Raw genomic sequence first — 15523 nt, 5'->3', positions numbered from 1 at the left:
CTAACACATGTTGGTTTGCATACTGGACCTCCTAGTTTTAGTACTAATCCAATCTCTGTAAAGCCAACAGAATTCCCATTATTGACTTTAGTGGCATTGGATTGGTCAAACGGTCCAAGCAAGGTTACTTAATATGCAGTGCCTATTTAGCATAATTTTTCCTGCTTCACTTATTATTCAGTTACTATTTTGTGAACACAAGTCCAGCCAATCAGTTTAACTTTTAATATTAACAGAATAGCTACTGGGGAGTAGTTTCCATTTGTCAACAGATATATTATAGAAAGTTGGTTGCACTACCTCATTACTCTTGCTTTGTGAAAGAGCCAGGCTATCATTTGTCAATTCCTCATCATCTGCATTATTCCTGTTAAGAACTTTACTCTTCTTCTTCTTGGATCCTCCATCACTAGCCGTGCTGCTATTATCTTCTTCATTACCCTCCTCATCATTGTCATCTTCATCACTTCCACTCCCGTCATCTTCATCATCTTCGTTATCTCCATCACTCCCCTCTTTTTTCAGTGCATTCTTTCCTTTTCTTTTCTCAGCAGTAGGCCGCCAGTCATTGTCATCTTCACTGTCGTAGTCATCCATATCATTTAGCTCTTCCATCGATACAAAATCCAGCAGAGGTCGGTTCCTGCGCAAATTCCATTTTTTTGGTTCATTTGTTTGTTCATCAGCCACAGCATCAGGTTCAGCTGCTTTCTCCTTCTCTTTCTTCTTTTTTGGTTTTTCTTCTTCATCTTCTTGTTCTTTCTTTTCAGTTTTAATTACCTCTTTGTCTGCTGTTGGCACTTCTTCTTCAGTGGAGGTTTTGGGCTGTTGCTCTTCTACTTTCTCTTCTGCCGGTTCCTCCTCCAAGATATTTTCTTCTGATTCAGTGCAGGAACCTTCACCACTGTCCTTAGATGCATCTTCACTCCCATGACCACTTCCTTCAGAATCTGTTGAGCATATGAAAATTTAAAAAAAGTTCGGACATAAATGTACCCCCAAAAATAAAATCTCTTGAAGTAAGTTGTTAAACAAAAGAATGATGCATGTTTCTCCCTCATAAGGTATTCCACCTATTTTTTCAGCTGGTATCCAAATATTGCTATTTCGAGCTCTATGTTGAGAATCTGTTAAACATGACTGCATTTTAAGATGCCAAAAAAAAAAGATGGTAGAACTTATTAAATGAGCATTATATGCTCCTTTGAACTGCAGCTCATATTAACAAAAAGCAGTAGCACAGAGTAATTTCCATGTGAAGTCACATCTTAAAGAAAGAGTATTCCAGTTTTTAATTTCTGGAGGTGTTTTCTACATCTTCAAAATAAAACAGTTATCCAATAGAAGAGGTCTGAAATCACAAAATGAAGAGTTTACATAACTACTTCTAATAATAATATGGATTATCCCTCACCTTCATTTTTAATACATCTTTGTTGATTCTGGGTTTGAGGACTCCTAATTTCCAAGATTAGTTCACTTACTAATTCCACATAAACTATGCCTCATTCAACACTGCAGACACACTACAATACATTAACCTTAAATCACTCATAAGGTACTGTTCTGCGTGTACTCACTATTTCATTAATTAACACAAGTCAACATGAGCAACAAAAAAGAATAAAGATTTTTATATTAATAAATAGACATTTTTACTATAAAATACTTGTAAAAATATTTTAAAATAACAGGTGAACTTGCTAAACTTTATAAACAGCATCCACCTTGCTGTCTCTCATGTTATACGCACCTACTGCTTTTCATTCCTAGTATTGTTTTAATGAAGGAAAATTCAGAAAATATTTTTTAGAAAATTTTAAAAAGAAAATATAGTTTCTTGATCCAATGCAGAGATCAATTAGGTAGTGGCTACAGTTTTCAGTTCTCTCATAGCCATCACCAAGTTCTTGATTCACTGTCATATAGATGCAAAGATGAAACATGTCAACGCTCACAAATTGAAAAAAAACCCACATCTTAATTGTTTAGGCATAACCCAAAACTCTCCACCACTCAGTATCATCTTACACAGAGAATTTCTCTGCACACTCAACTCTGTATAAATCCAAATAAACAGATGCTGAGGTAGGTGTGCACAGTGTGTCATTTCATGTGGCATTTTTTTCCACCCCAAAGAACATTGCCAATGATTAGCCAGTTGTTACTTCAATATAATGGTCACGTTTGCCTTATTCTGCATATACCCACACGTGGAAGCATTCAGTGAGGAGATTATATAACTATTGACAAAAAATTCCGTAAGTGCTACTATTACTGAAGGACATCAAAGCTATCCATTCCCTTGCAAGCTAAGAAAAACCAAAAGTTTCCAACACATGTTCTAACCCTCGGAGATCCAGAAAAAACACAAGTTTTTTTTACAGTCTTCGAGAAAAACATAATTCAGTAATTTCTCAACACCTGTTGCCTTAACTGTAGTAACTGAAGTACAAGATAAATAACTGAAGTTCTGAAAGAGTGGAACATGAGTCAGGCATACATGAGAAATAAAACCAGTATTAACTAATATGTAAACAAAAATAATTGTTTTCAAGTTACAGTAATTTGTTTGGCTACACAACCACAGGATGGGTAAGGTCAGAAGTGACCACAGTGGGTCATCCCAGAGCACACCCATGCCCAGGACTGCACCCAGACAATTGCTCCAGTGAGCAAGACTGCACATCTCTGGACAGTCTGCTCCAGCGCTCAGTCACCAGCACCCTAAATAAGCTTTTCCTCGTATTCAAGTGGAACTTTTGTGTATCAGTTTTTGCCCAGTTGCTACTTCAATTGCTCGGCACTGAAAAGAGCCTGGTCCATCCCCAACACCCTCCTTTCAGATACTGACAGACATGGATGAGGTCCCCTCTCAGTCATCTCTTCTTAAGCATGAACAGGCATTCTCTCAGCCTTTCCTTGTTAAGGGAGCACCTCCACAGAAGGACCACAAAAAATGGTGAGAAGGCTACAATACTCTATGAAGACATGGTCAAAGAGTTGGGGTGGTTCAGCTTGGAGAAGAGAAGGCTCCAAGGAGAAGAGAGCTTATAAGAGAGATTTTTTACCAAGGCCTGTGATCACACAAAAAGGGGAATGGGTTTCAAACTGAAAGAGGGTAGGGATTAGCTTGGACACAAGAAACTTTTCAATGAGCATGGTGAGTCACTGGAACTGACTGTCCAGGCCTTATAGGTGTCCCATCATTGAAAATATTCAAGGCCAGGTGGGATGGGGTTTTAAAGAATCTGGTCTAGTTAAAAAAGTTTCTGACCAAGGCAGGGGATTCAATCAGATTACTTTTAAGGGTTTTTTGATCATGGATTAGTTTATAGGAACCAGGCCTGTTGGCAATAGACAGGGCACACCAGAGATAAAGAGGGGGAAAGGGATCTCTGCATAGGAGTTAGCAGGGCTCACTGAAAGACTAAACTAGATTTGAAGGGGGAAAGGAATAAACCCAGGTTCCCTAGAGATATGCCCGGGGGCAGCACACCACTGTTTGGCGGACAACATGCTAGAAAGGTCCTTCAGTCTGTTGCCTCAGTGGAGGTAGGGAATGGAGATCCATGCAGCAGTAAAGACACAAAGGTTTTATGTGTTAGAAAACATGGACACCACTGAAAATGGACATGGTAAGACTTAAGGCTTGTTCTCTAAAAAAGCTGGTGAGATCAATAGCCCGGCTGCCTCTACAACATGAACACAATACAAGCAACACACAGGAGGGGTGGAAAGCCACAGAGCAGCAGTAAAACTAGGACACAGCTGCCACTTACATATACATGAAATAACATGGACAGTCAGAGTGCTGCACTGGATGGCTATAAACTCTTCAGAAGGAACAGGCAAGGAAGGAGAGGTGGTGGGGTAGCCCCATACGTTAGGGAGTGTTTTAATTGTCTAGGGTGTAATGACGATATGGTTGTTTAAGGGTAAGGCTCAGGGGAACTGTCAACAAGGCAATTCCAAGGTGGGAGTCTGTTAAAGACCACCCAACCAGGATGAAGAGGAAAGCAAAATAGTCTATAAACAGTTGGATGAGAAGTCACAACCACTAGCCCTCATTCTCCTAGTGAACTTCAACTTACCAGATGTCTGCTGGAAACACAATACAGCAGAATGCTCCTGGAGCATGTGGAAGCTAACTGCCTGACACAGACAATGAGGGAGCCAAATAGCAAAGACTCCCCACAGGATCTGCTATGTGTGATCAGAGAAGGACTTGTGGGTGATGCGATGACTGGAGTGTGTTTTGGGCAGAGCAAACTTGAAATAATAATTTTCAATTTTCTGAGAAGCAAGCAAGCAAGAGGGTCAGCAGAACTTCTATCCTGGACTTTCAGAGAGATGATGTCCTGTTGAGAGGCTTGGTCAGCAGAGGCTCTTAGAAGGCAGTCCAGAAAGGCTGGACATTCTTCAAGGAAATCTTAAAAGCACAGGAGCAGGCCATCCCTATGTGCTGAAAGACAAACCAGCAGTGAGAAAGACTTATGTGCCTGAACAGGGAGCTGAGAGCTTTGACTCCAACTCAGAAGAACAAGGAGAATTTAAGGCTTTTGGAAGAAGTGGCAGGCAACTCGAGAGGACTGCAGGGATGAAGTGAGGGAGAAAATTGTTTTGCAGGGATAAAATTAGAAGGGTCAAAGACCAACTAGAACTTAATCTGACTACTGCCATAAAAGATAATAAATACATTATCAACACAAGGCGTAATAAATAAATATAATAAAAATAAACAAAAATATATTTATGTATAAATTATATAAAAATAAATAAAAGTAAAACAAAAGGAAGGAAACAAAAGGAATAAAAATAAAACAAAAGGAAGGCTAAAGACAATCTCCACCCTTTACTGAATGAGGAAGGAAACAGTGCCAAAGGATGAGGAAAAGGCTGAGGTACTTAATGCCTTCTTTGCCTCAGTCTTGAACAGCAAGATCCATTAATCTCTGGGCATCCAACCCCCTAAACTAGAAGACAGACACAGGGAGCACAATGAAGCACCCACAATCCAAGGGGAAATGGTCAGTGATCTGCTACATATCTCAGACACACACACACAGGTCTGTGGCCCCAAATGAGCCACATTCAACCATTTACCAGCAATCCTGGCTAACCAGGGAGGTCCCAGATGATTAGAAGTTAAAAAACCATGACACCCATCTGCAAGAAGGGTCAGAAGGAGTATCTGGGAAACTCCAGTTAGTCCTGCCAGCCTGACCCTGGAAGGTCATGGAGCAGATCATCTTGAATACCATCAAGATAATGGAGCACTACAGACTGGGGGCAGAGAAGCTGGAAAGCTGTGCAGTAGAAAAGGGTGGGGAGTACTGGTCTGGCTGAACAAGACCCAGCACGTACGCAGGCTAAGAAAGCCAGTGGCACCCTAGCCTATACCAGTAATAGTATGGCCAGCAGGACGAGGGCAGTGACTGCTCCCTTGTATTTGGCACTGGTCAGGCCACACCTCAAATTCCGTGTTCAGTTCTGAGCTCCTCACTTCAAGACAGACACTGATGTGCTAGAGTGTGTCCAAAGGAGGACAATGGAGCCGCGAAAGGTCTGGAGCAGAAGCCTGGAGAAAAGGAGGTTCAGGAAAGACCTTATCACTCTCTACAGTTGCCTGAAAGGAGGCTGTAGCAAGGGGTGGGTCAGACTCTTCTCCCATGTAACAAGTGATCCAACAAGATGAAACAGCTTTAAGTTGCAACAGGGGTGGATTAGGTTGGGTATTAGGAAAAACTTCACAGAAAAGGTTGCTTCTCAGGGAAGTAGTTGAGTCACTGCCCCCATAGATATTTGAAAGATGTGTAGACATGGCATTTAGTAATATGATTTAGTGGTGGGCTTGGCAGTGTTAGAATAACAGTTGGACTCTACTTTAAAAGGTCTTTTCCAGACTAAACAATTCTAAAATTCTATGATACTTGCCAGTTCTCATAAATATTTTACAAGTAACTCCTAAAGCTATACTCTCATACTAGACATATCACACATTACATGCCATATGTATGCTCAAAGCAAAATGTATTTTGTATCTCATTTCACAGGTGCCAAGTGCCTACGTGCACTATTTGTCTTACTGTAAGTAAGGTAACACAAGATTTTGCCACGTTAAAATTAACTGAAATTTATAACTTAGCTTTCATTATTTCCCCACCATAAATCTATGACAGACATTTGTTTTGATGCTTTAACTGTGCTGATGCATTTCTAAATAGTCTTATACTTCTTGCCAATTTAAATGTTCATCTTTTGGAGGGAATCTTAGTCCTGATCTCTAACAGCACTCTAATTTGCTAACATTGATTCTTGTACATCAATACTACACAATGCAATAATTTAAAGCAGAGAGCAAATAAACACTATTTCCCCTCACTTCTCTCCTTAAATTTCTGCCTGCCTTCTGCCTGCACATTTTGCTTTCTACTCTCTCTTTATGCATTCATATACACACCAGAGATATCTATAGTAAGAGATATCTCTCCCTGATCTGAATGCATCCACTGTGATAGGTGCTTTTCTAGAAAGAGCTATTCTGTGATAATAGCAATTTTTGCAGGTCTTCTTCTGTCAGCTGCACTTTTACTGAGGAAGAGGCTGCAGTATACAATTTTCTCCTTGAAAGAAATGCTTAAAGAATGGCTCTTTCAACTTGGCAACCATATCATGTCATTCCCTATAAGAAAGAAGTAAAGCTACTCTAAGTGAAAGATGGGGCCAGATACACCACCAAATAGTGAAGAATACAGAGTTCCATTGAGAACAAATATGAGAGATAACAGTTGGGAGAAAGACATAATTTATTCCCCTACACCTTGCATCTTTAGCTCTACTAAGCACAACAGCAGGTGGCACTCAAATCTAAAGAGGATAATTCTGAAAAGCACAGAACATTATGCTACACAATTAACATACAAAAAAAGAATTAAAGAAACAATCCACTCAGCTATGGAGTCTTGTATAATATGTATGATGCACAAGACTTCACGGTAAACCTACTGGAATCATTACACGAGTCAACAAAAAATCCTTCCAGGGATTTTTGCAGGACTATTTTACAAACAATTTTAAATAGGACACTACACAATTTAATATTTTTTTCAACTTTCCAAGAAAATTCATGTATATACAGAGCAAGTGCTGCACTACAAAAGTACCTGGCCAATCTCTGACAGGAAACAGTCTGGTTCTTCAATGCAGTATTTAGCTTAATAAGGAGCTCTTGAAAAAACAGTTCTATTGATTATTTTAAGTGAACTCTAAAGGAGTAGCTGGTTAAAGGCAATCATGGACTCAATTTTGGACTTGCCTCTTCCACTAATAAATTTTAACAAATAGCGAATAGTAGGCAAGAAGCATTTGGAATCATTTTAGAAAATTCTTTTATTCACACCAAATCCTATCAGAGTCTTTATGAAGTGCTCGAAGCGACCTACAACAAATACAATCAAGGATCCTGGAACACTGAAAAACTGAGCATGCAACAGCAAGTTATCACAGCTAAATAATATTAATAATTAATAATATTATTCAATAATAATCTAGCCATCACGTGACAAAGAGCCTACAGTGACCTTACAAGACCCTCTTTTTGAGAGCAGTAACAAAAACCAGGATGCAGATGAGGTTAAATATCACTCCTTTATCCTTTAGCATGATTATGTGAAATTACCTAACGATCTCTGCTAAAACAACATGTTAAGCACCATGTACAATCTCTCACCCAGCGTGCTGCACCCTGATTGAAGAGAAACATGGAAAGCACTACTAAAAGTATTTGTCAACAGCCTCTGGCCATAAATTTGCTTATGGAAGAACAGTTCCAGTACCACAAAAAATCCTTGGCACATGTGCTATACTATACTAAACATGCAAAAGCAGCTCCCCTTCCTACACATCTGATCTATATCACAAATAAAGACTCCATAGTACCTTAAAGAAATTATTAAACTAACTAGAAAGCTACAACATTAATAACTGGATGTAAAAAAAAAAGGGGGCAGGGAAACCTAGATCATAGTATTAAAAATAATAATTTAAAAATTACCAAAGACAGAGAAGTGTAACTGGTAAAATTGTTATCACATTTATTATTAGACACAGAAGTCCATTATGCTATAGTCAATAAAACTATAAGCAAGAACTAAAGGCTTAATACTTCACTCACAACATAATTCCAAAAAAGGGAATCTAACACACCAGTTAGATACATGCCCCTGGATTTCTATGCTATTTTGCTGCATATGATGATTAAACACTGGAAGACTAGTGGCAATCCAACATTGGTGGTGCTGGCAGTTAAAAAAATGGAACTGTCCAAAATAACATGATTAAGAACATACCAAACCAATATAGATTAAGACACTATAGTTCTATGGAGGAAATTGCGTTCTCAAGTAGTATTCTGAAAACATGTATTAATATATATTAACTGCAGATGGAGACTAGACAGAGCATGAGACAAAACTGACCACTGATTGAGTTACATACTTCAGAAAACAAGTACAGTAATTTCAGGATTATAAGCCACACCATTTTGACTAAAATTTAGCTCCCAACCCAAAAGCGCGGCTTACACTCAGGAGCGGCCAATATATGAACAAATTTCGGAAATTTCCCAACCTGGAAACGGGAGCCCGCAGCAGCCCCGAACCGAGACGGAGCCTGCCTGGCCCCAGGGCAGCGGTAGCACAGCAGCAGCGCTGCCCGCCCCTAGAAAGCACAGCAGCGCTGCCCAGCCCCGGCAAGCACAGCGGCGGCCAGGCACGCCACTCTCCCGCTTCCCAGCGGCTCTGGCCGGGCATGCCACTCCCCCGCTTCCAAGTAGCAGCCCTGAGCCGGGGCTGAGCCAGTAAACCCTGTGATCCCGCGATTCTGTTACTAATTGGCAACTTTATGAAAGTTGCACGCAGATCCTCACTGCAAACGAAAGTGTGGCTAAGAATCCGGTGCGGCTTGTATATGGATAAAGAACAAAAAGTTGCTGACACCCGGACACGTGGCTTATAATCAGGTGCGGTTTGTAATAGTGAAATTACTGTACTTAGTTTAATAGAACAAATGATGGAAAGGGAACAAAGGAAAGTCATTTAGTAAGCACTTACTTTTACACTAGCAATAATTATGTCACATGACATTTCAGTAAACGCCTATCCAAGTTTGCAAAACCACTCAGAGCTAAAGATTGCCAATTTTGACTTCAGTCATTAGGAAGTGCCTCATTTACAAGGTTAGAACACTAATGAAATTGGGTGCCCTACCAATTGCTTGTCAGGGAGCACCTGAAATAACAGAAATCCCAGTGTTTCCAAAGAAAATGGAAGCTCAAAATCTTATCAGTGACTCTAAAGTTTTACTTAGTGGCAGAAATCCATACAGACAAAAGTTTTACCTGGGATGAAGATTCTCCAAAAGAACATACTGGTGGTATTTTCCATTTTCTCTAACAGAAAACACCCCTGTGAATCCCAGTCTCAGGAACTACACATTTAAATGGAAATATATGATAATTTACTAATGATTAACTAGTCAGTATTTTCTTTCACCTTTACTGTCTACTGAAACACCTTACAACTTTACTCTTGCCTATCATTTAAGTTTAATCTAAAAACCCAAACATATTTATTTCTTCATCAAGATTCCAGTATTGTTAAACACTGTAGTATTTTTGACCTTCACAAATGTTTCTTTATATTACATCTCCATTGTGCTAAGAGGAAACAAGTTACATAAGGATAAAGATACTTGCAACTTTTTATTTCTAGATCAAGTCACAACTTTTAAGAATAGATAATATATGCATTTATGTAGATCATTACTCGTTTTAAACAGATCTACTAACTTCAACTGCAAGAATAGTACATAATATATATGCAAGTAGGACTTCACACTCAACACCCAATAAAAATAAAAAAGAATGTATGCAAAAATTTGAGTCAACAAGACCAGTAACAGAAGTAGTGACAAGATTGAGCTCTTCAAAGGCAGCATTCAGTTATTTTCTTCTTAGCTACACTGTGATAGGAACCAGTCCTTAAACGCACACACAATTCTTGTTCAGGAGCCTCTACATTCCTCTGTATGATTTCAATTTCAGTACATGCGCTGACAAAACTGAGTTCATAGATGAGAGAGAAGAAAAGTGGTAAATTCTTGCTTTGGAGTCCTGCTGGGAGTTACTCCAGACCTGCACTCTGATTTCTGACATCAGTGTATCTCCAGCTGCTCCCATTGCAAAAAAAAAATAATGCACAAAAGGACTCCCCAAAGTATGCTTTAGTTAACTTAAAAGCAAACCTTCAAGTAACTGATGTGTATCATGAAAGATATTATTAAAAGCCTTGAGTATATTACAGCGCCATCGTTTCAAGTCACATGTTTGCATACGCTGACTCCAAAGAGACAGTTTTTTTGATTGCTCCCACATTAAGATTACATATGACAGTCTTTCTCATGGAACAATTTTTTAAAGATGTTTACAAAAACCAGAAGAAAACAGTACTTTAGAATATGGTATTACTAATAGAAACAGAGAAGTTATTAAAAATTACTTTGTTCAGTATAAACATAATGAAAATCCCAGAGGCCTGAAAACTACTTACATAAAGTAAATTTACAAGAATGTAACAGTTTTAAAATCAACTTCTCTAAAGAGACGTCAGAATGTTGAGATCTTTTAATGGAAAAGGCCAACTGACTGCTGGTATGAAATAAATCCAAAAGAAAAGAAATTAACTACACTGTAAGTAAAAGTTCATCTTGCCTGTGTATTTTTTGGTGGAAATAGAGGTTAGACAATTTGAAATATTTTTTATAATGAAAAAAATTTACCAAGGTGCCAGGACTCTGAAAACAAAAATTCAGAAATGCCAGCTGCTTTCTAAAAGCACTAAGTAGCAGCTTCTCAAATCCTTACTGCGTTGCATATTCCCAGGAATCTGGTAGAACAAGGAAGGCGTGTAAAAGTTCAGGTGTTCTGGGTTCAGTCCCCATATATTTGCACAGTATCATCTACAAGTACACATCACTGGAGATCCTAAAGTTCACACATATGGACACAACACAGTTATCAGGGAGAAAACAACTTCAGAATTCCTTTAACTCCATATTTAAATAATACTTGAACTAATTTTCAAATTCGTTTTTTTTATTTTAAACACCTATACATGCATTTGTGAATGAAATAAACATCAACATATGGTGTGGAGCTGTGGAATTACCATACTAGAATTTATGCTGATACTCAATGCAGACTGGTTCTTACTTCTGGCACACTTACTTCCTTTTGTAAGCAAATTATATATACAACGTCATTTTGAATTCAAGCAAACACTAAATACCAATTTGCAACAGGCTGCTCATGAATAGTCCTATATATGTATGTGCGTGTATGTGTGTGTAAGAAAGTCTCTTTATTTAATCACTTCTTTCAGCCAAATCAAAATGGACTAAGTGCAAACAAATTTAACAGTATGTTAATACCTGCTTCATTTTAAACCAGTACAGATGTTCTGCTTCAGATTTCCTGCGACTATTCAATTAAACTTTGTATTACGTGTGAGAAACTTTTATTTGTACTAACTTTCTACTCCCCAACTTCTCCAAACTCTCACAAATTTCCTTTTCCACACTGAAAATTTTTGAATAAAGTATAACATGTCAAATTCTGTGGTTTGTTCTCTTGCTTGTGAAACACTTGTTTCAAAGTGTTTTCACAAAATTTTAAGTTATATAATACAGAACATTAATTTATCCTATAAATGATAGATATAGGTACAGAAATGCTAAAACAACACTTCATGAGATATAGGAACACAAAGTAGCAATTAGAAAAAAAACATTTTAAGTAGAACTTGGGTTTTTCCTCATATGCTTGTTTCAATTCAGTGTTGCATATTTAAAGGAAAATCTGTTCAACTTCCTCAAAATGAAACTGACTTCGAAATACACTCAAGGCTAGACACCGACCAGTCCCCTCTAGTATGTATACAATGTCCTAAAAGTCAAAAAAAAAGCAATTACAAGTGACTCTTCTGCACTCACACACTTGAGTCAGGAAGCTGTATTATTTTTAATATATGACTGCCTTTAGACCAACTAATACACTGCACTGAATTACGTGTTCATCACCCATACTCCCTATCCAATCCTTATTTTCCATCAAATCCTGCCTACATTACTGTTCCAAAATAGGGAGATTTTCTTTGGTAATTAAAAATAATTTCCTTTTATGGTAAATTACATCCTTATTGAAAAGAAAGGACCAAAAAGCCTCAGAACACAATTAAAAGAGTAGATGAAATAAGCCTCCAAAAGTCTTAAGATGAAATTGGTAAGATAACATCAGTTTTTACTCTCTTAAGCCACTGCAGCCTGCTCTACCAGAACAACCAAGGGAAATATACGTAAGTCTAGGGGAAGAGGTGGTGAGCAGAACAAAACCAACCAACAAAACCAAAACAAACCACAAACAAGAAGCATTAGGACAGACCTTAAACCTGACTCTGGATGAATTATTATTAAGCACATTTAAGTTCATCAACACAGAGGAACTTGCCAAATGTTAAAGAACAAGCCTTTAAATAGGAATATTTTTGCACTATACATTCATACAAGACATACACCAGCATGCCCAGTGCAGAAATAACATCATCAAGTTATTTGATAAGCTGCCATAATGCTTCCCTCACGTCTTATACATCCTGCATGTTCTTGTTTACTCCCCTCAGCATATGCCACAGAACATCCAATGTGCACTTTATGGACCAACGTGGTCCTATCCCTTCTCCCTCTTTCCTTCAATATACTTGAATTCACTAATTCTATTTTGGTCATCTTGTCTATTTCCAGTATCTGTGAATGCTCACTGCAGAGACAGGAATCTGCACATAAAAAAAGACTGCAAAGCAACAACACTTACAGTAAGGACTTCCTTCTAGTATGAAATGTGTACACTTTTCTGCATATTTCTACCTGAATGGACACCTTAAGTCTGTCTATCATTAAAAAAATACAAACCAGAGCAGATTATCTTTTTCTTTAGGTTCTTACTCACCAAGTAGAATTAATCTTGAGAAAAAGCCTAGTTCGTAAGTCCAAAACAAACTATTATCCAGACTTGTTCAAAACAAAATGGCTTTAGATTGTTCTTATTTCAATAATAAATACAGTGAATATTCCAAAAATTATCCCTACACTGAAGAACTCAAAAGCAATAAATTCAGTTAAGGCAGTCTGCACATTTGCTACTCACGTTTCTACCAAAACTTGTTTCACAATCATGGGACTTCTGTTGTAAGACAATAATCTCAACTGAAGTATTGATATTCCAGTTATCCAATCAAGTCACTCGCTTCAAGCGGCTCCAAGTCCCAGCAGACTCCTACAAGCATTCTGCCTCTCATATGATATTAAATGAGCAACCATACACCAAAAATGAAATAATTCGGAACCGAGGAGATGAGAAAGTATATTTACCTGAAGCATCTCCAACTTTAAAATCACTGTCATCAGAGCTATCATAATCTAAAGCTTCCAGCAGCGAAGCTGCCAAAGGCTTCACCTGTCTCCTCTTCGAACTGCGGTCCACTGCAGGGAAAAAAACAGTGTTGTTACTGTGTGGCATAAAGAGAATTCAGCATCGCTAAGGGCATTTAAATTACGAGGCAGCACGGGCGTGACAGGCAGGGGCAGTGCCGCGAGCAGCGCACGGATGCAGCCGCAGCAGGGTCCGGGGACACCCGCTCCCACAGGTGAGGCAGGGCAGGGTCCGCCCTCCCGGCGGAGCGCTGGTGCTCCCTGCAGGCGCCGGCGGCCGCACGGCACCGCGCACCGCGGGCTGCCCGCAGCCCCGGGCCGGCTGGGCGGGCGCCATACGCCCCCGGAGCAGCCAGCATCCCCCGAGGACGCGCCTCGGCGCGATCCGCCGGCGCCCAGACGCAGGGGGGGACCCGCAGCCGGGACCGGGGGACGCCCAAGGGACGGCGATGCGCCCGCTCGCCCGGGGGCGGAGGCGCTCCGCGGGCACAGCGGCACCCCCGCGAGGCAGGGCCGGCAGAACCGCTGCGGATCACTTACTAAAGCCTGCGCGGGTGGGCGGCGGGCGGGCAGGGGCCCTCGGGTGCAGCGCCGCCGAGCCCCGGGCCCCTTCCCCAGACAATGGGCACGGCGGCGACCCGGATGCAGACCCGCGCCCGCCCCGCCGCCCGCCCCGCCGCGCAGGCGCCGCCCGGGCGCGTGCGCACCGCCGGGGGAAGCCGGGGAGCGGCGCGGGGCCCGCGGGGCCTGGGAGGCTGCGGCGCTGATCGCAAACTCTCCGAGCAGAACCGCTCCTTCTCAGGGTGCTGCCGGTGAAAAACAGCTCTGAAAACCACGCTGGCATTTTTTCATTTCGCCATGTGGAAACGAGAAAGCGTTACAAAGCTGTTCTTATTTAACCCCTGCTCGAAGAACTGAGTTTCGCGTAGACTGTTCGATTGTCAAGCTCATTCTTGCACTTCTACAGAACAGCAATCCACTTTATTGGGAAGAAAAAAAAAAAAAGAAAATTGGGAAGAGATGTTCAGCATTGAGTAGCCTGGTGTAATTCAAAGCGTCCAAACCCATTAGGAGTTCCTAGTTGGAACTAGGTGATCTTCAATGTTCCCTAAAACCCCAGACCATTCTGTGATTCCATGACAATACAAATCCCAGGGATTATTGTTTGACCACATCACAGGAGTCTGGGAGCTCACAAGCGCAAAACCTCATGGTGAGAGATGGACAGCAAGGAGAGCAATGCTGGGCCATTGCCCATGGAAGAGTCCCAGCTTTGCCTCGGTCAAGGGCTGCCCCCGGTCCCTGTGTACACACGGTTTTTCCAGAGTTCCCTTTGCCTCTACCTCCTACACCACAAAAATGAACCACCTGCACAAAAGTTTTAAAACAACTGATGCTCTGGCACACAGGTATGACATTAAGAGCTTGAGGATTGAGAACAGTGCTAAACAGGAAAGCTTCCAACAGGACTGTAAGGGCTTTCAAACTGGAAAGTGTGTGTTTAATGATGGCTAAACGTAGGGCCAAACTCGTTCTATGATGCTATGAAAAGCCAGTGTCCATAGAGGAGACAGAGTTGTCTTGCAACTTCATTCGAATAAAGGAAGGGAGTACACTGGGAAACACGCATGCAGGATTCTCTCAGGTTTTCAGAGGGCACAGCCTCCTTTTATCCTAAACTCCAAGCCACAAGTTGTCCTCTTCCTTTACCCATTGGCTGAGGTACTAGGAAGGTACGGCCTTCCTGAACCACCTATCACATATCCCCCCCTTGAACCTGTCATTTTACCGCAGGCTTGTGCAGACCAACTTGTCTGAGTCAGGAGTCAAACTGGGCTCTGTAACAAACCTGCTGCCCAAAGTTCAGAAACTCCCACTTTCCCGTTTCAGGAGCCAGGCTGTCTAGGCTCTGTAACAAACCTGCCACTGCTTAAAGTTAGTAGAGACATGAATATCCATTTCAAAGACATTAACACCC

The 15523-nt window shown here is 40.6% G+C and overlaps 1 protein-coding gene across 4 annotated transcripts in view; it reads right to left on the bottom strand.

Moving 5' to 3' along the window:
• Nucleotides 1–14167, bottom strand: part of PHF14 (PHD finger protein 14) — a 170366-nt gene extending 156199 nt beyond the window's left edge. For all 4 annotated transcript variants that reach the window (XM_033077164.1, XM_033077259.1, XM_042780215.1 and 1 more), the window contains exons 1-3: nucleotides 14086–14167; nucleotides 13486–13596; nucleotides 301–950 (exon numbers count right to left, since the gene is read on the bottom strand). In XM_033077164.1, coding sequence (XP_032933055.1) covers nucleotides 301–950; nucleotides 13486–13596; nucleotide 14086 — 762 coding nt within the window. In that variant the 5' untranslated portion in view covers nucleotides 14087–14167. The remainder of the gene's footprint in view (nucleotides 1–300; nucleotides 951–13485; nucleotides 13597–14085) is intronic.
• Nucleotides 14168–15523: the final 1356 nt, after the last annotated feature.

Source organism: Catharus ustulatus, chromosome 1 (assembly GCF_009819885.2).
Source record: "Catharus ustulatus isolate bCatUst1 chromosome 1, bCatUst1.pri.v2, whole genome shotgun sequence".
NCBI lineage: Eukaryota > Metazoa > Chordata > Aves > Passeriformes > Turdidae > Catharus > Catharus ustulatus.
Note: the sequence above shows the minus strand (reverse complement) of the source record. Positions and strands in the feature narration are given on the sequence as shown.